General features: G+C 46.0%; 1 protein-coding gene across 3 annotated transcripts in view; it reads right to left on the reverse strand.

Moving 5' to 3' along the window:
* Window positions 1–363: 363 nt before the first annotated feature.
* IGF2BP2 (insulin like growth factor 2 mRNA binding protein 2) overlaps window positions 364–22,016 on the reverse strand; it is a 160,602-nt gene continuing 138,949 nt past the window's right edge. For all 3 annotated transcript variants that reach the window (XM_060150229.1, XM_060150228.1, XM_060150230.1), the window contains 6 exons: window positions 14,823–14,891; window positions 13,834–13,950; window positions 9,805–9,879; window positions 5,509–5,640; window positions 5,031–5,144; window positions 364–3,693 (listed from right to left, as the gene is read on the reverse strand). In XM_060150229.1, the coding sequence (XP_060006212.1) occupies window positions 3,601–3,693; window positions 5,031–5,144; window positions 5,509–5,640; window positions 9,805–9,879; window positions 13,834–13,950; window positions 14,823–14,891 (600 nt within the window). In that variant the 3' untranslated portion in view covers window positions 364–3,600. The remainder of the gene's footprint in view (window positions 3,694–5,030; window positions 5,145–5,508; window positions 5,641–9,804; window positions 9,880–13,833; window positions 13,951–14,822; window positions 14,892–22,016) is intronic.

Raw genomic sequence — 22,016 nt, forward strand, 5'->3', positions numbered from 1 at the left:
CTGCCTTAGGAGCCGCGTTTCTCCTCGCCGGGGGAGGGGGTGGTGGCCAGACTTTGGAGAGAGTTTAGAGGATATTATTCCATATTAGGAAAGTGGACCAAATGACCTAGAAAATCCTTTCCCAATACTGCTGTTCTGTGAACTTAAGAGTTGAGAAAAGGTTTTGCCAGGTTCAGTGAGGGTGACTGGAAGCAGTTTTGTAGCTATCGAGAATCAGGGACATTCAGGAGTCACAGAAGTCGGGAATCTTTCATATTAGGAATTGTTGCAATTACAGATAAACTGATACAGGGATCCGTTTGAGTTTGGTTTTTCATTCAGAGTTTGCCCTGATCACTAGAGCTTACTGGAGGCAAAAGGGAATATTCTTCACTGTTTATTGTCAGCCACATCTGAGATTATGTTAGCTCTTAAAATGGGAACAAACCAAGTACCTTGGATCCCTGCTTTTACAAGAGAACGCAGGAGAATCGAGGTCAAGTTAGAATATAGTTGTTCCATGAGGTTTCTCCTCATGTTGGCTGTTTCTGTGAGAGCAAGAGCTATTAAGAGCACTCATGGCTTCTAGAGAGACAGTGACTTATGTGGCTGATGTGAGCTAGAATAGAAAATTAACATGCATATGGGGTAAGTCTCATTTTAATTCACCAGCACCTTAAGGGGAATGTAGAGAAGAAATAAAAGGTGGCAACAGCTGACAGTAAACATCAGGAGATTTGCTAGCAGTGGTATTAGACATTAGCGGTAGCAGGTCAAAGATATTTCCATTAGGCTTTAAGACAGTGAAAGATTTGGATGCGTGTACAATTTAGGCTGGTCTCTGAATTTCTACAGTTGTGGGCTTCCCTCATCGTCGTTCACATGGGGATGCCTGTTGCCCATGTCCTTCCCCAGGGATACAGGAATAAGACTAGGCCAAATGCTTTCATACTCCGTAAGTCCTCATCCTATCTCTGTCTGCTCAGTCACCGAGTCATTCACACCCTAGCTGATGCCAGGTTATCAATTTTCCCCTGCTTCCCTTAGAAGTCCAGTGTTTTCTTCTACCCTTGCTACCTGTCAAGATGACTTCTGTCTAGGGCTAATCATTTCCTCTCTTTTGTTGAAACCCCTCCAAATTTCTATTCTATCGATCCTTTTTCTCATGTTTTTAAGTTCTCTATGCTGGAATCGTCTTCCAATTTGCAAACAACCTCTTCCTTTCCATAGCTCCATGTTGGAGAAAACGAGATTGTCTTAAGGCAAATTTGGAGGGAAACTAACCAGGATAGAAGGGATGTCCAGGCCTTCTCACCACATCTCCTGACATACAACTGGGTTTCTGGGGAGGGGTGAAGGAAGTACCTCTTCCCTTAAATTGTCAGGCATATTATCCTCTTCCTTCCCCCCACATAAAAGCAAGCTCCTTCCCTGGCCAGACTTAAAGTTTCTTAAGATAGGGGATGGCCTTACCTAGTTACTGTGCAGTATCCAGCTCTCTAGTTCTGTGGTTCTCAAACCTCAGTGTACATCAGAATCACCCAGAGGGCTCACTGATGGAGACTGCTCAGGGGCCCACCCTCCACCCTTAGAATTTCTGTCCCAAGGTGGACCCTGAGAACCTGCATATCTAACACGTTCCCAGGTGATACTGGTGCTGCTGGTTTGAGGAGCACAGTCTGAGCACCACTGACCTAGTTTAGCTTCTCTCCCAAAGACCTGCCTGGAGAAGCCAGCCTCCTCAGTGTAGCTTCCCAGACCTGACGGTATATGCCACCCATTTCCCTGAAGTCCCCTCAGAGGTGGAATTCAGCTGACACTTTGGGATGGGTGATACTTAGTAAAATAAGAGACCAAGACACCAGGATCTTGTTAGCTGGATATATTTCTTTTTGTTTGTTTTTGTTTTTGTCACAGAACACTGTTTGCAGTAGAGGAAACTGGCATTGCAGTCTGGTGGTAAAATGGCTTGTTCACATAAACCAGTACATGTTCATCCTTTAGCGCAAAAAGCCCTAATGGCGCGTACCCTATTGAAATTCAGGACATCTCCAATATTCTCTCTCTGTTTTTCTTTGTCACTTTTTTTTTTAAATAAACATTTTCAAGGTTTGTCCAAAAGAAGGCCATATAGGTTCTTGGCTAGCGGAAGACAATTCAGAACGGCTGTTGCACACTTGGACTGTTACCTTCTCCAGGCTGGCAGCTGATATCTTATTTTTTTCCAACTCATTTTTATTAAAAAAATAAAAAAATGCTCCAACTATCAGTTTTACAAAATCTCTAAGGGAAACACAAGAGCAAGGTGCTGAGGTAAAAAACACCTGAGGTAGCTTTTTTTTGTGTGTTTTTCTCGTTAAAAAAATCTGTAAATTTAACGCCCTGGGCCAACGACCTCGTGTAAATTGCTATGTTCCTCCATATTTTTTTTTAAAAGAAAGAAATAATTTTGCTGAATATTGATGGCTTATACACCAAAATGTAAAAAGACAAAATACATTCTTTCTTTGTGGAATTTTTCTTTGTTTGGTTGGTTGGTTTGATGGGTTACTGTTTTTCCTCTTCCAAAATGCTAGGACAAGTACCATTGACTCTTGTTCTTTTGAGTAACCAAGTGTAAGTTGAGGCTGGTTTGTGTGTTTCGCTTTTGTTCCTTTGTGTGATGTGATACTCAGAGCACTGCTTTGCCTGGGGGGTGCGTAGATATGAGAATTGAGACAGAGGGATGAGGGAATTAACAAGAATGGGGATGGAGAGGATGGGGAGGGAGAGAGGGGGTAGGGGAGAGATAAACAGAGAGAGACAGAGAATTATATAGCAGTATGCAAAAACCAGTTTAAAACCTGTGAAGCAAAGAGAAATGGGTGTGTGAGCTAGACAGGGATGAAGAGAGACAGAGTTTCCTCTTCAGAGAGACGGTATCCCTTCTGTTGACATACACAGGTGATCCAGAACTGCTGTGAGTGTCCTTTCGACGAGATTTCCCTCTGGGTGAATTTTGTGTGGGTGGCCTTGAAGCTCCTTACTAAACCGTTAGAACTCCCAAAGCACGACTTTATTCTTTAAAGTCTAGAAAAGCCTGCTTTCTCTTTAAAAAGAAAAAAGAATAACTGATTAAAAATTGGAGTTAGTTGAGTTATCTGATATATTATTTCTAAAATATATTAACGCCGCAGGCACCCTGTGTAACCCACAGGCCACATATCTTAACATCTTTCCCTTCTAATATGTACATACATGTACAGAGACAATTTTCCGCAAAAAGAAAAGGGTGTGAATTTTGCTTTGATTTGAACGCATTCACCTATGTTAGTTCAACTAGAAGGGATAGCGTGGTGGGGTTAGGAGAGACCCGAGTGGATGGTGAAGTGGATGGCTGGGAAGCCTGCAGAGGCCCTGGGGGAGCTGGGAGGCCGGGCCCCGGCACGGCTGCCCTCCCGCCTCCTCCCTGGCCCCCCGGATTCTCAGGGCCTCTGCAGAGCCCCTGGCGCCTCCGCAGACTTCTCATTCCTCAGGATGGTCTTTGGTTTGCTCCCGATCTGGCTGGCTGTGTTTGGTCTCATTCTGTCAGGTGTTGGAAGGGCTACATTCATCCGTTGTTTGCTGGTGCCTGTGGGAGCCTCACTTGCTGCGTTGTGAGGCAACTCCCTGAGGATATTTCTGCTCCTGCTGCTTCACCTGTTGTACAATTTCCCTGATCTTGCGCTGTGCAGTCTGCAGCAAGGGAGAGGAGGGGGACAGGGGAGAAAAGGAACCCAGTTCTGAGGACAAGCAGTGGGGTGTGGGGAAGCAGGGCTGGGACTTGGGGGAAGGAGGCGGTAAACTCAGAAAAAGTGTCATCTACCTACTGAGGCCCTGACTCCAGGCCTTTTCTGCCTGGAAGTAAAGTGGCAGAGTTCCCCACCCCCCACCCTGCCGAGGCTGCTGGGTGGAGGGTAAGAGGGTGGGACCCCAGGAAGCAGAACCAGGGCATTAGTGACTAGGGAACCTGCAGAGGTCAGACGGCATCCTCCCTCCCAGCTAACACATGCTCCAACGTCCAACGCTTCGCCTCCTCCCTGCCTTCCTAGAGTTACTGCAGAGACAGTGGTGTATGGCAAGGGAAGATGGACAGTCAATGGGATGGGGAGAAAGTGAGAAACGGGCCAGACACTCTACCCTGAACAAGTGGAGAAAACACATGAACCCAAACCTGTCCCCTCACCCACCCTGCTGCTCCCACTGCAGGGCGAACCCTGCAGACTGAACGCCTACAGGAGCCCAGCCATTGAGACCCACACCCAAAACACTGGAAGAGCTGGGATGGGAGAGCCCCAGGCATGGTCTCAAAGGGTGCTGGTGGGGTGCAGGGCACAGCAGCGTGGCAGGTCCTGGCAAAGGCACGGCACTGAGAGCGCAAGCTGATGCTCAGACAAACCTGCAGTGTTGGCTTAGACTGCCTCTGCTCCTTTGGGACAGGGACTGGACTGCTCTATCCCCAAACCCAACCCCCTCCCCCAACAACAAAAAAGCATCAAAAAGAACCAGGTCACGTGATTCTGAGTCACTAGCCCTTCTGACTGGAAGAGAAGCAGCTGTGTGGGGCCCCGAGTCCTAATGGGGGTTGTCACAGTGAAGCAGAGGAGAGGAAAGAGAAACAAGGGTCTCCTGACATGAGCGTTTAACCCATAATAGTGGAATTCTGGCACCTAGGCTGGTCCTCAGGGCCCAAGGGTGGCCCTTGCCTGGTACATGGCTCCCAGCAGGGGAAGGCTGTGACTGAGGCCTGAGCGGGAGGACGAGGGAACAGGAGAGCCCGCAGTTCAGCATTTCAGAGGCTTGAACTGTGCTGGCTTGACTCCAAAGCTCTATACCCTTCCTCAGGCTCCTCCAGCAGGCCTGGGAGAGCAGTGGTGAGCCAAGGAACAGTCGCCCCTGTCCTGTTCCATCTGTGCATGGGGGTCAGGGTGGGGGTGTGTGTGCACGGCCTGGGGCCACCGGACAGGTCACCAAGAACTTAGAGACTTGCAAAGAGATTAGCAGGAGAGACTGGACCCTCACAGCACAGGTACCTGGCTGGCAAAGAAATGCCCGATAATTCGGACAATCACTTCCTCATTTTCATCTGGCGTTTGGTCACGAGGCACAATGACTTCTGCACTGGTTAAGTTCTGCAGTTCATTCACCTGTGAAGGGAGAAACCAAAAAAATTCCTGTGACTTGCTTCACTGCAGTGGTCGGGAACCGGAACCCAGAATATCTGCAAGGTATGTCTGTATACTCTGGGCGGGACTCTCCTTATCGTCTTCCTGCTGCTATGTGTGTGGGTTTACAGGGCAGGAGGCAGCCTCCCTGTCTTCATTTCCCAGCACATAGCCTAGATGCAGTGTTCCTGGACCCAGGACCCTGGGGTTTCGGTGTCTGGCTCAGCACTGTGGATTTGGGGCCCTCAGCTCTGGATGATGCTAATTACATTTTTGTCCTTGAAGAGTCAGTGGGGGTCTGAGGGAAGTCAGGCCAGGAGACGAAGCCAGCTCAGAGCCCACTTACGGTTTTGCCACCCTTGCCGATCACACGGCCAGCTGTAGAGGAGGGCACTCGGATGTGGGCTTCCAGCTTCACCTCCTCTTTGGGGTTAAAGAAGTTTTCTTCTTTCAGTTTCCCAAAGATCCGCCCCTGGGCCTGAGAGAGCAAGACAGGTCAACCTGCTTTAGCAGCACTGCTACAGGAACCAGTGAGTCCAGGCAACGGTACAGCCCCAGCCCCATGCTCCCCGGCGTCTGCTCAGCTCGCTGAGACCCAGTGGGTGCGTGCCCGCCACACCCAAGGAGTGTACCTTGCAGACATGCACAGACACTCCCGTGTCTTCAGGTTTGCACATGGATCGCACAGGAAGCTTTCTGTGTATTGGGTCAGGGTGGAACTACATGTCTTATTTCTGTATCCTGAGCAACTATAAATGTTTGGTTGAATGAATTTGTTCAGGGAATTCTTAACTTCCTCCCACCATGATACGTTCAGGCCTCCGGTTATTAAAGGATGGAGGCAAGGGTGGTGTTGATGGGATTTGCTCTTTGATGTTTAACTCCAGAGCCAGTGTAGCCAAAAGCTTTTTGTTCTTTTTAAAAGAACTTAAAAAAAAAAATTATTTATTTATTTATTGGCTGCACCGCATGTCATGTGGGATCTTAGTTCCCCAGCCAGGGATCAAACCTGTGCCCCCTGCAGTGGAAGTGCAGAGTCTTAACAACTGGACCGCCGGGGAAGTCCCTAAAACAACTTGTAAAAAAACTGAGATATAGCTTACGTAACTTAAAATTCAGCACTTTAAAGTGTACACTCCAGTGGTTTTTAGTATATTCACTAGGTTGTGCAACCACCACTGCTATCCAGAACATTTTCATCCCATTCCCCCAAATAAAAACCCATACCTGTTAGCAGACAGTCCCAATTCCTCCCTTCCGCTAGTCCCTGGCAACCACTAAACTATCCTTCTGTCTCTGGATTTGCTTTTTCTGGATGTTTCACATAAACGGAATATATATTATGTGGTCTATTGTGTCTGCCTTCTTTCACTTGGTGTAATGTTTTCTAGGTTCATCCATGATATAGCATGCATCAGAATCTCACTCTTTCCATGGCTGAATGATATCCTATTATGTGGATATACCACATTTTGTTTATCCATTCATGAGTTGAAGGATTATTGTTCTTGAACATTTACACGTGTTAATTTTTTTCTCACATTTTAAATATTTTTAATACAAATTATATTTTTACAAATAAATGTTTCTGACTTTTAGAAAACTCAAGTTATAATTTTCCTAGGGGTGAAAAGGCAATAACAAAACAATGCAGGGGAAGGGAGAGAAGATGGTGGAATAGAAGGACTTGAGCTCACCACCTCTCACGAAAACACCAAAATCACAACTAACTGCTGAACAACCATTGACAAAAAAAACTGGAACCTATCAGAAAAGATATTCTACATCCAAAGACAAAGAAGAAGCCACAATGAGATGGCAGGAGGGGTGCTTTCACGATATAATCAAATCCCATACCCACCAGGTGGGTGACCCACAAACTGGAAGCTAATTATATTGTAGAGGTTCTCCCACAGGAGTGAGAGTTCTGAGCCCCATGCCAGGCTCCTCAGCCGGGGGGTCTGGCATCTGGAGGAGGAGCCTCCAGAGCATTTGGCTTTGAAGGCCAGTGGGGCTTGAGTGCAAGAGCTCTGCAAGACTAGAGGAAACAGAGACTCCATTCTTGGAGGGTGCACACAAGGTTTCATGTGAACTGGGACCCAGGACAAAGCAGTGACTCCACAGGAGCCTGGGCCAGACCTACCTGTGGGTCTTGGAGGGTCTCCTGGGGAGGCAGGGGTTGGCTGTGGCCCACTGCAGTGGCAAGGACACTGGTGGCGGAGGCCCCACAGAATACTTCTCAGTGTGAGTATGCCTCCTCCCTGAGGTCGCCATCTTGGTACTGAGACCGGGCCCCACCCAACAGCCTGCAGGCTCCAGTGCTTGCACACCTCAGGCCAAACAACCAACAAGGTGGGAATACAGACCCACCCATTGACAGCTGCCTAAAGTCATCCTGAGCCCACAGCCACCTCTAGACACACCCCTTGACACGGCTGTGCCCACCAGAGGGACAAGACCCAGCTCCACCCTCCCACGGGCAGGCACAAGTCCGTCCCACCAGGAAGCCTGCACAAGCCCCTGGACCAACCTCAGCCAGGGGTTAAGGCAGACACCGGAAGCAAGAACTACAATCTGGCAGCCTGCAGAACGGAGACCACAAACACACGGAAAGTCAGACAAAATGAGACAGCAGATAAAATCTCAGAAGAACAACTAAGTGAATTAGAGATAGGCAATCCCCCTGAAAAAAGAATTCAGAATAATGATAGTAAAGATAATCCAAGATCTTGGAAAAAGAATGGAGGCACAGACCAAGAAGATACAAGAAATATTTAACAAAGAGCTAGAAGATTTAAAGAACAAACAGATGAACAATACAATAACTGAAATGAAAAATACACTAGAAAGAATCAAAGGCAGAACAGGTGAGGCAATAGAATAAATAAGTGAGCTGGGAGACAGACTGGTTGAAATCACTGCCACAGAACAGAATAAAGAAAAAAGAAAGAAAAGAAATGAGGACAATTTAAGAGACCTCTGGGGCAACATTAAATGCTCCAACATTTGCATTACAGGGGTATGGCAACAAGAGAAAAGCAACAAATAACATACAAGGGAATCCCCAGAAGGTTATCAGCTGATTTTTCAGCAGAAACTCTGCATGCCAGAAGGGAGTGGCACCATATATTTAAAGTGATAAAAGGGGAAAAAACTACAACCAAGAAATACTCTACCCACCAAGGCTCTTGTTCAGATTCAACAGAGAAATCAAAAGCTTTACAGACAAGCACAAGCTAAGAGAATTCAGCACCACCAAACCAGCTTTACAACAAATGCTAAAGGAACTTCTCTAGGCGGAAAAGAAAAGCCCACAACTAGAAACAGGAAAATTACGAATGGAAAAGCTCACCAGTAAAAGGCAAACATACAGTAAAGGTAGGAAATCATCCACACACAAATGTGGTATCAAAACCAGCAATCCTGAGGAGAGTACAAATGCAGGATATTGGAAATGCATTTGAAATGAAGAGACCAGCAACTTTAAACAATCATATACATACATACATACACACACACACACACACACACACACAGACTGCTATATCAAAACCTTGTGGTAACCACAAACCAAAAATCTACAACAGGAGCACACACACACACAAAAAGAAAGAGCAATTCCAAACACAACATTAAGATAGTCATCAAATCACAAGAAAAAAAAGAGGAAGGGAAGAAAAAAGACCTACAAAAACAAATACAAAACGATTAGCAAAATGGCAATAAGAACATACATATTGATAATTACCTTAAATGTAAATGGATTAAATGCTCCAACCAAAAGATAAATATACACACACACACACACACAACTGAATATTACTCATCCATATAAAAGAATGAAATAATACCACTACAGCAACATGGATGGACCTAGAGATTATCATACTAACGGAAGTCAGTCAGACAGAGAAAGATGAATATCATGATATCACTTATATGTGGAATCTAAATGATACAAATGAACTTATTTACAAAACAGACACAGACTTTGAAAACAAACTTACAGTTACCAAAGGGGAAACGTGGCGGGGGGAGGGATAAATTAGGAGTTTGGGATTAACATATACACACTACTATATATAAAATAGTCAACAAGGACCTACTGTATAGCACAAGGAACTGTACTCAATATTGTGTACTAACCTATATGGGAAAAGAATCTGAAAAAGAATGGATATACGTATATGTATAACTGAATCACTTTGCTGTACACCTAAAACTGACACAACATTGTAAGTGAACTATACTCCAATATAAAATAAAAATTAAAACAGTGCACCGCCCCCCACCCCCAACACTTCCAACAAACTGTGCTATTTCCCCTCACACCCATGTTTATGCCCCATCTTCAAAACCACGACCAATGGGATCAGAGATGCCATCTTAACTGGGCATTCACAGAGAGTCCACTTTTCCAGGGGAAAGAAGGGAAAGGAGGGCTCCACACAGAGGGAGCAGCCTGGAGGTGGGGAAGACAGGGTGGGTGGGACTACAGAAGGAAGGGAAATGGAGGTTGGGCTTCCAAAGAAGAGCCTGAACCTGGCTCTGGGGCAGCTGCGCCTGCTAAAGGCCCTCAGCCTTCCCTAACAGGCTGCCCTGTATTCAGGGCTACAGGGCTGAGGGGGTTCTTGGCACTGACCTTGAACTGGGCTTCAGGTGGGCCGGTGATGATGACCATCCTTTCACTGACGTCTGGGCCTTCTGCTGGGGCAATCTGCAGTTCACAAAGCAAGAGGGAAATGCTACTGCTTGGCTCTGTTCCCTGAGCTCCTCCTCCTTGTCTAAGAGGATGGCACACCCACGAGCAAGAGATTGTAAGACTCACACCTTTGTACCTGGTGCTTTGTCTGACCCTGCTGCTTCCACTCTGGGTCTTAGGAGATTATGACCGTAGTGCCAGTATCAAATTTGGGTCTCTGGCCACCCAGGAATAGTTGGAAACAAGTTAGTACTTACTGCCTGTCCCTGCCCCCACCAGCAGTGTGACCAGCCTCCTTTCACCAAGGAGCTCCACTAGCCCACCGAGGGCCCAGAAGCGAGGAAGGGCTGGTCCACAGAGGAGTTAAGTTGGAGTCAGCCTGCAGAAAGGGCTGTTAGTGACAGGTGTGACTAGGACCAGCTCCTCTGTAGCACACGAAATCAACCGATGGCACCAGAGCAAGCACGAGAACACCCTGGTTCCCGTGCGCGCTCTACAAACCCCTCCTCTCCCCACAGATGAAACATGGCAGTTGAACCTGGCAAGCTCAGAACCTCCTAGCCCTCACTCTGTGACACTGACGTCTTTTGTAACAGAACTCAAGATGGAACAACCGAACATTTTTTTGTTAGATCCTCTTTACATATTTTTTTCCCCGCATACCCTGCCTTATTTCAAAAACCTTTTAAGGTAGCTTTAAAAATAAATACAATGTAGCATAATTAAAGTTAAATTTATTTATTTTTTTGGCCATGCCACGTGGCTTGTGGGATCTTAGTTCCCTAATCAGGGAACTTGTGCCCCCTGCAACGGAAGCGCGGAGTCCTAACCACTGGACCACCAGGGAATTCCCATAAAGTTACTTTTAAATGATCTAAAAGTACACCAGGCACTTAGGGATGAGCCAGGAGTGAGGTTAGTACACAAATGCACCTCATAAAGTCCTACACACCACCCAGAGACCCCATCCCCGAGACTGAGCTGTTCAGCGTGAACATGATTCACCACTGACGGGGCGTGTCTGAAGTTATCAACCACTGTGTCTCAGTCTTGGCTCCCGCAAGAAGACCTCCACCTCCACGGGGTTTTAGTTTTCTCTCAGTACGTGTCCTAAGCCAGGCTGCACCTGCAGGCCTCAGGGTCCTGTGTCGCTGTCCCAGCTTCACCATGAAGACAGACCCAAGGCCTGCGCTGACCTTGTCTATGAGACCTTCAAAGATGATCTGGCCCTGACTACTTAGTGGCACGAGGATGAACGTGAGACACTGGTCACCGACCACTGAGCTTCCTGGGGGGGGGTCTTCCCTTTGCTGTGGGCTGACCACCTGCCAGCCTTCAACTGCAGGGCAGCAGCTTCAGCCAACAAACAGATGTGTCCCGGGGACTGAGAGCCTCCAGCAGGCTGCATACAGACTGGCCCTTAAGATCCCTGGTGGGAACCCTCATCTCTACTTCTACATCCATAGGTGGCATTCAATCTGCTCCTTATTTCCAAGAGTAAATGAGAGTGACAGGAGCAGGGACACAGTGGTTCCCAGCTCTTATCCACCCAAATCAAGAAGGGCTGAAAGGCTCATTCATAATTCACATTGACCCCATCAGTTCTCACAGTTGCCTTGTTCTGATCCTGAAAGAAAGCCCCCCATCTCTCCACTACCTGGTATTCACAGCCCAGCCCAGAACTCTTGAGAGCCGCACGTGTGCTCCTGCAGTTCTGGAATGGCACTCCCCAGGCAAACTCCCTGAGAGGACCTGGAATGAGGACTCCACTTTATGACTGAAGCAAATGGGATGCAGAAAGATGAGGTGACCACCAAGATCATGGGTGAGCAGGGCTGAAACAAGGATCAGGAATTGTGTGTGGCATTCTGAAGGCTGTCGGCCAGATGATGTGCAGGAAAGGCAGGCGACAGGGGCTCAGCTCCCGCCTGTAACTGAAACATCTCTTGGGTGCACCGCCCGATCCCAACTCAGCCCACCCCCTTCCAGCACTCTGCTCCCCCCGCCCCAGCAGCATCAAATGTGCCTCTAGTTGTGGCCCCTGAAGACTGGTAGAGCAGGATTGGGGGTGGTTCTCTGGAATTAGTGAGATCATCACCTTCAGAGACAAATGCTGTCAGAGAACCGTCAAGATAAAGGAAATCTAGCAAAAACCAGATTGATTTTAAAAAGTAGGATATGTCCCTTGCCAATCTTTAGTTTCTCTGGCTTCCTCTCTTTTTCTCTACTACTCTGGAGAGAGCCAGAGCCCATTCTGTCCCCGGATGTCTTTGCCCATCACAGAAGTCATGCCACCACTCAACTCTGCTGGGACAGAGAGGGACTATGGGGATGCTGTGGGGGAAGCCCAAGGGGTTGATCCTTCTCTACTTTCCCAAAGTCTTGCTGGAATGACTCTGGTATAGCACTCAGGTTGAAAAAACATTGGACCAAAAATAGGATAGCCCGGTCCAACCTCAGCCCTCACATTCTTTAGCTTTGTGGCCACTGACATGTCAATGAAACACTGGGCCCTAGTTCCTTATGGGCAATGGTAAGTGGAGAGTTATTGCTGCGATTAGTCCTGGGAAGTGCCCTGTAGCCTACAAGTCGGCAGAACTGCTATCTAAGAGCCAGTCCTGCCACCTGCGTGCCTTGGCCATCTCCCGTTCCCTCTCTCAGTCTCCCTTTTCTCAGGGGAAAAAGAGAGGATTTGATGAAATGATCCCTCAAGTCCCTTTTAGTTGAAATTGTCTCATTCTGTCCCTTGCACTGCATCGCACCTCAGACCACAGGACCGGACACCGAGAATGGCCCTCAGGGTGCAGCCAGCCCTGTGGTCGTCCATACCTTACCTGTCCCACACAGAGGGCGGGCCCAGCACAGCCAGTCAGTACCTGGGCTGGGGTCTCACCTGCAACAAGCCTGCCGGGTGCAAAGGCCCCGGGTGCTCCACCACCGTCTGCCCCCACCTCGGGCTCTCCTCCAATCTGCGGGCTTTGCAGGTGAGATAAACGAGCACCGAGAGGGGAAATGATTTACCTACATAAAATTCTTTCATGGTATCACTGCAATCCTTGTTCTGCACTACTCAGAATGTTTTGTTTTTGTTTTTTCTCCAGCACACTTGCTGTGGGAGAAATTCCAGCTCTTCTTAGGGAGAAAGTGTAAGCATTCTTTCTCTCCAAGTCATGAGACTTCTTGTTCGGAATTCCGGGTTGTCCCATGGCAGCAAATTATTTTACGTAACAACGGGAACTCTTGTTTCCGACAGCGTTTCACGAGGCTTGGGACGTGCTCAGCATTCTGCCCGTGAGTCAGCGCTGATAGCTGGGCTTGGAGCGGGACCAGGGTCGAATAATCCTCCCCTTTCAGCTTCTCTGCCGACTCTTCCCATTGTGCTCCAGGAGACAGGCGGTGGGAATGTAACTGCAGCTGTGTCTGCACTCGGCCAGTGCGTGAATCAGGGGCCCTCCTTCCTGACCTCTCTCCTCAACCGGGAGGCCGCGGCTCAGGTTATGTCACCGGCTTTTGTTTATCTGCGGCTTCATCACTGCCTTTCAAAGAGTTTTCCATTCAAGCTCTTTGTTTCAAAGTTCAAAGGTTTCTGAAATGGAGACTAACTAAAGCATCAAAGCACTGACAACTGCTGAATATAAATTGTCGCTCTCCTTAGGCTCACTCCCTTCACTTGGGAGAATCCTCAGCCTTTGCTTTATCTTGAGGACTATGGTAGCCCAAAGAGGACCAGGTTGGCTTACGTATTACTAGTATTTTTTCCTAATTCATTTGTTAGTGGAACAAAAAAGGAGTGAGAGAGGTAAAGATGAGTGCACATGGGAATAGTCCGGAAGGCAGGCTTTCCAGGTCCTGGAGGATTTTATGGATGGTGTAGGAATTGCCCGGGACGGACAGAAGGAACAAGGGACATGGGGTGGCGATGGGGGTGGAAGAGGGTGGGACAGGGGCAGCTGTCAAGAGCGGCTTTACCTTGATGGAGGCCCCGGCGAATCTGGCCAGCTGTTTAATGTGCGCCCCTTTCTTCCCGATGATAGCACCCACAGCCTGGGTTGGGATGAAGAGATTCACAATCTCCTGCTCTGGATACTGGAAGGACAGGACAAGACAAGACAGACGACATCATTCCTACTGGGGCTGCTCCTTCAGGCACTCAGCAGTAACGGAGCAATGGCCGGATGCTGCATGGGCTTCTTCTGGGGCCTAGGGCGCTGCAGGGGGGAAGCTGGAGGGATGAACTTGAACAGGATCCACACCAACTACACAACCACTAGAGTGCAAACTCCTCCTGGGCAGCTCTGAATTTGCTGGACACAGCAAGCTGTCTGTCCACGGGCCTTCTGTCAAGTTCAAATGTGATGTGTATTTCTCCTGCGTCTTCATCCAAGGAATCAGCAGCTATTAAGCACACCTGGCCTGAGGCACTTTGTTAGCAGGAATGGAGAGCTGCCCTCCCACCTAGTGGGCAGGAGCAGCATTTTCACTGGAGGGGGACTGGGTTCAAAACGAGAGTGTAATTAAACCTGCCCTGAACAGGCTGCGAGGGGATGGCCCAGAGACACAGGCAAGCCCGCCAGGGGCCCTTGCTGTTCTTGTCTGTAGGGGGTCTGTGGGCATGACACGGCCCACTTGCTAGACTTTATTAAAGTACTTTGGAGGCTCTGTTCTTTAGCCCAACACCACCTCCTAATCTGACCTGCTGACTGCTCCTCTGCACCAGTTTCCGGCCACCTGTGGGATCTGTAAGCACCAGCAGGATGCTGAAGGGCCGCTCAGTGCACTTGAGTGCCGGGCGGTCTGGTGTGCTGATGCCCTGCAATGTGTCACTCCCAGGACAGCCTGGAGCCAGGGGACCCGGCGCGCACACCGTGAGCATGCACTGGTCAGTCTGCCAAGGACTGAGCGGCACCGGCCACAGGAGAGGGACGAGTGGCAGATGGGGCTGAACTGTGGGCACTTACTGAGTGATGATGCGGGAACGGGCCGAACTGGTGAGGGGGGTACAAGCTGGAGAAGTATCCGGAGTGGGTCTGCAGCAGGAGAGAAACCGTCAGTCAGCAGGGCCCATAGGGCCGCTCACCAAACCCAGGGAGGCAAGATTCCCACACACAACACAGGCTCCCGGCACCACCACCGGGCCGCGCTGTCCTAAAGGCACACCTGTGCCTCTGCAGCTCGGATCTCTGCTTCCTTCCCTCACGGAGCACTGGCTGGGCTGGATATTCATCATTTCCAAGCTGAGTCATGGTCTAGGCTTCCCAGGAACCCACCAGAGGAGGGCACATGCTCACGCACTTTTTAACCTGCCCTCAGGCAGAGAGGAAGCGCCAGTGGTTTCTACTGTCTGAGGAATTATGAACCACAGATTAAAGAAACAGAGAGTGCCAGGACAAATCCAAGAGTTACTCTAAACAAGCGAAGTGTTCCTGGGAAGTCAGGTCAGTGAGCGCCCAGAGAATCTCAGAAGGAATGGAGAGACTGAGAATAGAGAAATTGAAAACGAAACTGAGGAGAGAAAATGAATGAATAAATACGTATTGTGAAGGGGGAGGGGGAAGCAGGGGACAGGAAGGCAGATGTGATAGAAGAAAACAGAGCTGTTAGGAAAGTAGCGTTAATTTTTAAAGAAGCTGCTTTTTATTGAATACCTACTGTGTCCTAGGCATTGTGGTAGATACTTTATCCATAAACTCTTTTTTAAAAAAATAAATTTATTTTTGGCTGTGCCACGCAGCATATGGGATCCTTAGTTCCCCGACCAGGGATCGAACCCATGCCCCCTACAGTGAAAGCGTGGAGTCCTAACCACTGGACCACCAGGGAATTCCCCATAAGCTCTCTTAATCCTCACAATAGTCCTGCAAGACAGGAATACATCTGCATTTATATATTTTATGGGCAGGACATTAAGTAGAGTCAGCAATGTCTAGTTCACTGTGCTTTACACATAAGGCCAAGTAAATGCTGACATGCCTATTACAGGAAGGGAGGTGGACAGTTCTGGGCACCATGGAACCAATCCCTGAGGGGCCATCTAGCAGTGGTCAGACACCAGTTGGAGGCTGGAAGTTAGGGGACCTAGCTTTCATTTGAGGGTCCTTGAGCAAATCTCCTGGTATCCTCTGTCTCCTGAATGTCCAGTTGGATTCTGAGTTCCAGAGCACAACTTTGCCTTCGGACTCATTAGGGACAAAACTGAAACTATTCCTCTTTTTGAGTTTGGATAGTGGACTTCAGGGGAAAAGAGATGTGAACATGGTGGGGAACTTCCTCCAAGCGTGCTCTGAGTGTCCACAGCACCTGCAGGGGACAGAGCTTTGCCAAAGGAAGGGAACGATCCTGTAATGCAAGCCTCTGCTCTCACGACTTGGAAAGAGGCTGCAGTGACACCTCAAGGCCACAAGAGGGGGCTATGAGATCAGCGTTCTTCTGGCAGACGTCCACTTTCCAAAGGAAGCTCAGTGAAGACGTTTGGCTCACTTGGGCCTGCCTCTTTCTTGAAGAGCATCAGCTCCACACTCTTCTCAGTGCAGGTCCCTTTCCTGGGCCACGGTGGGTCAGGGAGAATTCCTGCAGCTTTTCTGCTCAGACAAAGCTCTACCTTGGGGAAAGGATGCTTCTGCCCTCCTCTCGCCTGGAGAGCTTTTCCTTCAGCTCTCGGCAGAAATAATTCTTTTGAATTGTGATTTGGCCTCAAAATAGACAAACCACAAGTGTAGCTCCATTCTGGGTTCAAATACTCCCAATATAAACACTATATCAAATTTAGATCTACCACTTGGGTGAGGGGAGGCGATAAACTAGAAAAGGATAAAAAGAAATAATTCCCCAGTCCTCTTTTTATTCATGAGTTACAGCTGGAAAACTGTTGTGGAGAAAGAACCCCAAAACTCGGCAATCAGGAACTTGTTTCTAGCTGAGGCTGTCATTAGCCTTTGTGTATATAAGTTGGTTTTTGGAGTCAGAAGACCCAGAAGACTTGAGTCTGAATCACTAGTTCTATACAACTTGGAATAATTTATTCAGCTTTTCTGAACCTCAACCACAAGTGGATTAAAATAATATCCAGAGCTTACAATACTGTTGTGGGAGTTCATTCAATTGTTTACTCATTCATCCAAAAGATATTTGAGCAAAGCACTGCTCTAGGTGCTGGGGACACAGCTATTGAGACAGAAAAGGTCACTTCCACCACAGAACTTAGGTTCTACTGGAGAGGCAGACAAGCATGTGAAAGAAACGAACAGGAGGCTATGAGGATGGGTAGCTGCCGAGATGAGTGGGATGGCAACTTCAGCTGGAGGGTCTGGGAAGCCTCTTGGAGGAGGTGACCTCTGAGTTGGGACCCACGGAGGAGATGGAGCCCCATGCAAGGCACTAGGGAAGAGACATTCTAAGCAGGGTTCTGAGAGGTGCAGAGCTAGGGAAGGGGTTGGTCTGTTTGGAAAACAGAAAAGAGGCCAGTATGGTGAAAGCAACTGAGAGAACAGCCTGATGGGATGGGGAGGCAGGTAGTGTGAGATCACGCAGGGAGGGCTCTGTGGGCCTTGATTTGGACGTGGATTTGACCCAAAGTACAATGGATGCCCCTGAAGGACATTACGTGGCATTCAATGAGGTCACAGGAATGGAGAATCCATCATCAGGCACCGTATGGCTTGAACTACTGAGTGTTACATGCGTACTTATTTATCACTTATCAGAGCACACTTTCCATTCCCCCCACCCCCATGCTTACATGGAGTCCACAACCTCAACTGGAAGAGAAGCTTAGTCATAATGACCAAAAAGTAACCTGTTATGACTTAAGTAAATGTTCTCTTTAATGGGAAAGCAGGGTGTAGCCAGCTGACAAACTGGGGCCCCAGAGTGGGGTGGGCGGGATGGAACCACAACCCTAAAATGGCAATTGGGCTTTTACTGTCTCAGTTTGAGGATCCCCAGCTATTTTATGAGGGAGAAGCTACTTTACTTTTGAATGTTTCAAAAGAATTATGATTTGGGATATGCAGGGGGAGAAGAGGTTATGGTGAAGTTGCCCCTGCCAGGTATGCTCCCCCAAAAAGAGAGGCAGCAAGGGTGCAGGGGGTCACTATTATCCACTGGTTCATTTCAAATTCCGTTTGAGGGCAACTAGTGTCTGCGTTTCCTCTGTGCTTGACTACGCTGGGGGTAGTAGAGGCGTATATATCAAACATACTCATGAACATTTAGAATGGAATTCAATTTTAAGTTGGCCCTGCTTTTTCTGCAAGAACTGCAGGGTCCTCAGTTCCTAGCTGTTGTGTATGACCATTTGATGTATCATTTAGGTGATATTCTGAATCATGAAGAAATCAGGGAGCAGAAAGAGAGGGGTGTTGAAGGGGTAGTAAAGAGGGCAAGGGTCAGGCATACAAATTAGGTTCAAAAATATAACTAGCCGTAGTGTGATGACAGAGTTCTGTTATAAAGACGGCAGGTGCTCTCCCTGGGAACCAGGGATACGGACATGGGAGGAAGGGAGTGGACTTGGTCAGAGTCATGGGCAGAGCTATTCAAGATTCAGAAGGTGCACCATTCTATCCCAGCTTGTCCAGTGCCTCCTTCCAGCCCCTGCCCATCACCCCTGTGAGCTCTCAGAGGACCACCTCAGAAGCTGAGGCGGACCAGGAATTGGTAAGCTAGCAAGAGGTGGAGCCAAGGTTTGGGCACAGATCTCTGTGTCTGACTCTGCGTCCCAAGATCTTAACCCAACACTGCCCTCCTCTGGAACATTCCAAATTTATTAGTTCAGGTGGGGCCCATGGTGTAGTTATGATAAGGCTCCCCTAAGGATTCTAATATGCCCTCTGCTGAGTTTAAGTACATGAATGGACAATTAAAACTCATTGGACATATACAGTGAATCAGCAGCATGGAAGAGGGGAGCAAAGCTGAGCAAGGCAAGAAAATGACCTCAGTGAATTAATTCAGGAAAGAGGGAGAGCTTTTCTAAAAAGTCTGCTTTATTTCTCAGTGAGGTTCAAGAGGGCAGTGCTTTAATATGTGAGTAGACTGCTATGAGGGAAGCCAATCAGAGAACTAGATCGATCTTAGAAATTAAAAGCATGACTTGTGGAGTAAAAACTCAATAGAAGTCATACAAATAGCAGCATGGACACTCTTGAAAAGCCAATCAGTGCACAAGAAGATTAACTCACGCAAAACAAGAGGAAGGACTCAGACATGACGAGTAGAGTGGGAAGATCTACTCTCTCTCCATAAAGTGGAAACTCCAGGAGGAAATGGAGTGGAGGGAAGAGAGGCAATGCTAAAATTAATTACAGACGCAGAAGGTTTTCCTGAACCAATGAAAAACTTGAATGTTCAGATTAAAGGGCTCAGAGTCAGATTTCTGATTTCCAAGGGTGTCAGTAAAATACTACAAAAGGCAAAAAACTTAGACAAAAAAAAAAAAAGTTACCTACTAAAGAAAGAGAAATCAGACTGGTAGCAACAATGTTTTCAGAGTTCTAAAGGAACTAAGACCCTAGAATTTTTAGATACCTAGTTGAACTTTCATTCACATGTGAAGTGGGGGGGGGGAGGAGGCATTTTCAGGTATAGAAAAGCTTAGAAATTATACCACTTACATAATTATTACTAAAAAAAAGTTGTTTGAGGAACTACTCCAGAAAAACAAAGAAACGAAAACAAATAAAAAATAAGAGGATATGGAATACAAGAAACCATCTGTAGTGAGCAAAGAAACCAGTAAGAAAAGTTTAGTTAATTATAAATAACTGTGAAATATGAGACTGTGTATTAACTTAGAAAGAAAATTTAATAATTTGTACTGAAATTCCAGGTTATTTATAGAGTAATATAATAAAAATACATTAAACAAAAATCTGTTAGAAATAAAGAATTTGAAAAATCATAATCATAGTGGGAGAACAGTACACTGCTCTCAAAATGTAGTAAGTCATAGAGATAAAAGTAATAAAACAGAGGATACAAGCCACCAATTAAAAGCTTGATTTTACAGCCATAAACACAACTTTGAGTCCATCAGAGAAGGTACATCTTTCCAAGTGCCCATGATTTCCAAAATTTGATCATGCATGAGCAAGACCACAAAAATCAGAGATGTTCCAATAACATTCTTTGAGTACAAAATGTACAGGAAACAATTATAGGATAACAAAAAAGAAACCCTTAACTACTTAAAAATTAAAAGAAAAATCCCTAGTAAATTTGATTAAGAAAAAGAAGAGAACGGAAATATATGATGTTAGGAATTAAAAGAGAGAGATATTCACAAGTTCGCAGCTTTAAAAGGCAATGGTTTGCTCTGCACAGCTTTGTGTCACTAAGTATGAAAAGAGAGATGAATACTTTCATAGGAAAATATAAGAAATTGAAAAGGTTATAAATGATCGATCTTTCTCCAAACAAAAGGTACTAGGCCCAGAATTTTTATGGATGGATTGTATCAAATCTTCAAGGAACAGAAAATTCCTACATATTAATTTTCCCAAGTATAGTATAAGTTGACCATCTTTCCAATTCAACCTTTGAGGAAAAAAAAGATTGTTGAAACTGTCAAAGACGCTATAAAACTATAGTAACTGCAGTGTAGACAAAAAGATGAATGGAACAGAATAGAGCCCAGGAATATGACTCAGTGGGAATTAAGTGAACAACAAAGCTGCCATTTCAAATTGAGTGATGAAATGGTGCATTTCTCAGTAAGTGACTTTCGGAAAACTGGCTATTTGGAAAAAAAATAACGTTAGATCCCTATCTCAAAGTACAAGTTAAGATAAATTCCCTGTGAATAATAAACTATGATCCCCCAGAAGCAACAACTCAAAATTACTGTAAGAAAACTTGGGAGAATATTTTATAGTCTTAGATGGCAGAAGGCTTTTTCTTAGCATAACAACAAAGGCCAGAAGTCCATAAAGGAAAGCATCATTGATTTAACTATCTAATTCTTAAAATTTCTGCATAAATTCTGCTGAAGGGAAATGTGAAAATTTAAAATACATTCTCCTTTGATGCAATAATTGCAGTCTTAGAATTTACTTTTAGATATATTCACACATTTATGTATAAGGATATTCATTTTGACACTATTTGTACGAGAGAAAGCCTAGAGATAACCCAAATGTAGAAAAACAGTATGCTCAGTAGAAAAATTATAGTAAATTTCATACAATGGAATACTATGTAGCCATCAAAGAGAATTAGTTCTAAATATGGAAAGAATGCCCACAGTAAGTAAAAAATGGAAACAAACAAATAAAAAACACAGTAATTCATTGTGTGTGGCATGATTCCATTTGTTTGGAATAATATGATTATAGGATTATATATGCTCATAAAACATATTTTAAAACATAATAGTGCTATACTTCTGGGGAGTGGTTGCTGGGTGAAATTTGGGTAAGAGAAGGAAGACCGAAGGGAAACGTTTACTATTTACTTCACACAGCATAGTTCGATTGTTCAAAAAATATCTATTTTAAATTACTATGGCACAATTCGCAGAGATGTGGATGGACCTAGAGATTGTCATACAGAGTGAAGGAAGTCAGAAAGAGAAAATCAAATTATCGCTTATATGTGGAATATAAAAAAATGGTACAGGTGAACTTATTTGTGAAGCAGAAATAGAGTCACAGATGTAGAGAACAAACTTATGGTTACCAAGGGGGGAAGGGGAAGTGGCAGGAAGAGGGAGATTGGGACTGACATATAAACACTACTATGCATAAAACAGATAACTAATGAGAACCTAGTGTATAGCACAGGGAACTCTACTCAATGCTCTGTGGTGACCTAAACAGGAAGGAAATCTAAAAAAGAGTGGATATATGTATATGTATAACTGATTCACTTTACTGCATAGCAGAAACTCACATAACATTGTAAAGCAACTATACTCTAATAAAAACTAATTTTAAAAAGAAGAAAGAAAAAAAAGGTAAAAAAATTAAAGAAGCCAAAAAAAGAATTTACTATGGCACAAGACACCACAAATAAAGCAAAAAGAAATGACAAGCTGGTGGAAGATATTTACAGCATGACAAATGGTTAACAGCTTTAATATGTAATTAGCTGTTACAAATCATTAAGAAAAAGATGGCGGTAAATGACAATAGCAGCTAAGATTTACATAGCAATTA

Source organism: Lagenorhynchus albirostris, chromosome 5 (genome assembly GCF_949774975.1).
Source record: "Lagenorhynchus albirostris chromosome 5, mLagAlb1.1, whole genome shotgun sequence".
NCBI classification, from domain to species: domain Eukaryota; kingdom Metazoa; phylum Chordata; class Mammalia; order Artiodactyla; family Delphinidae; genus Lagenorhynchus; species Lagenorhynchus albirostris.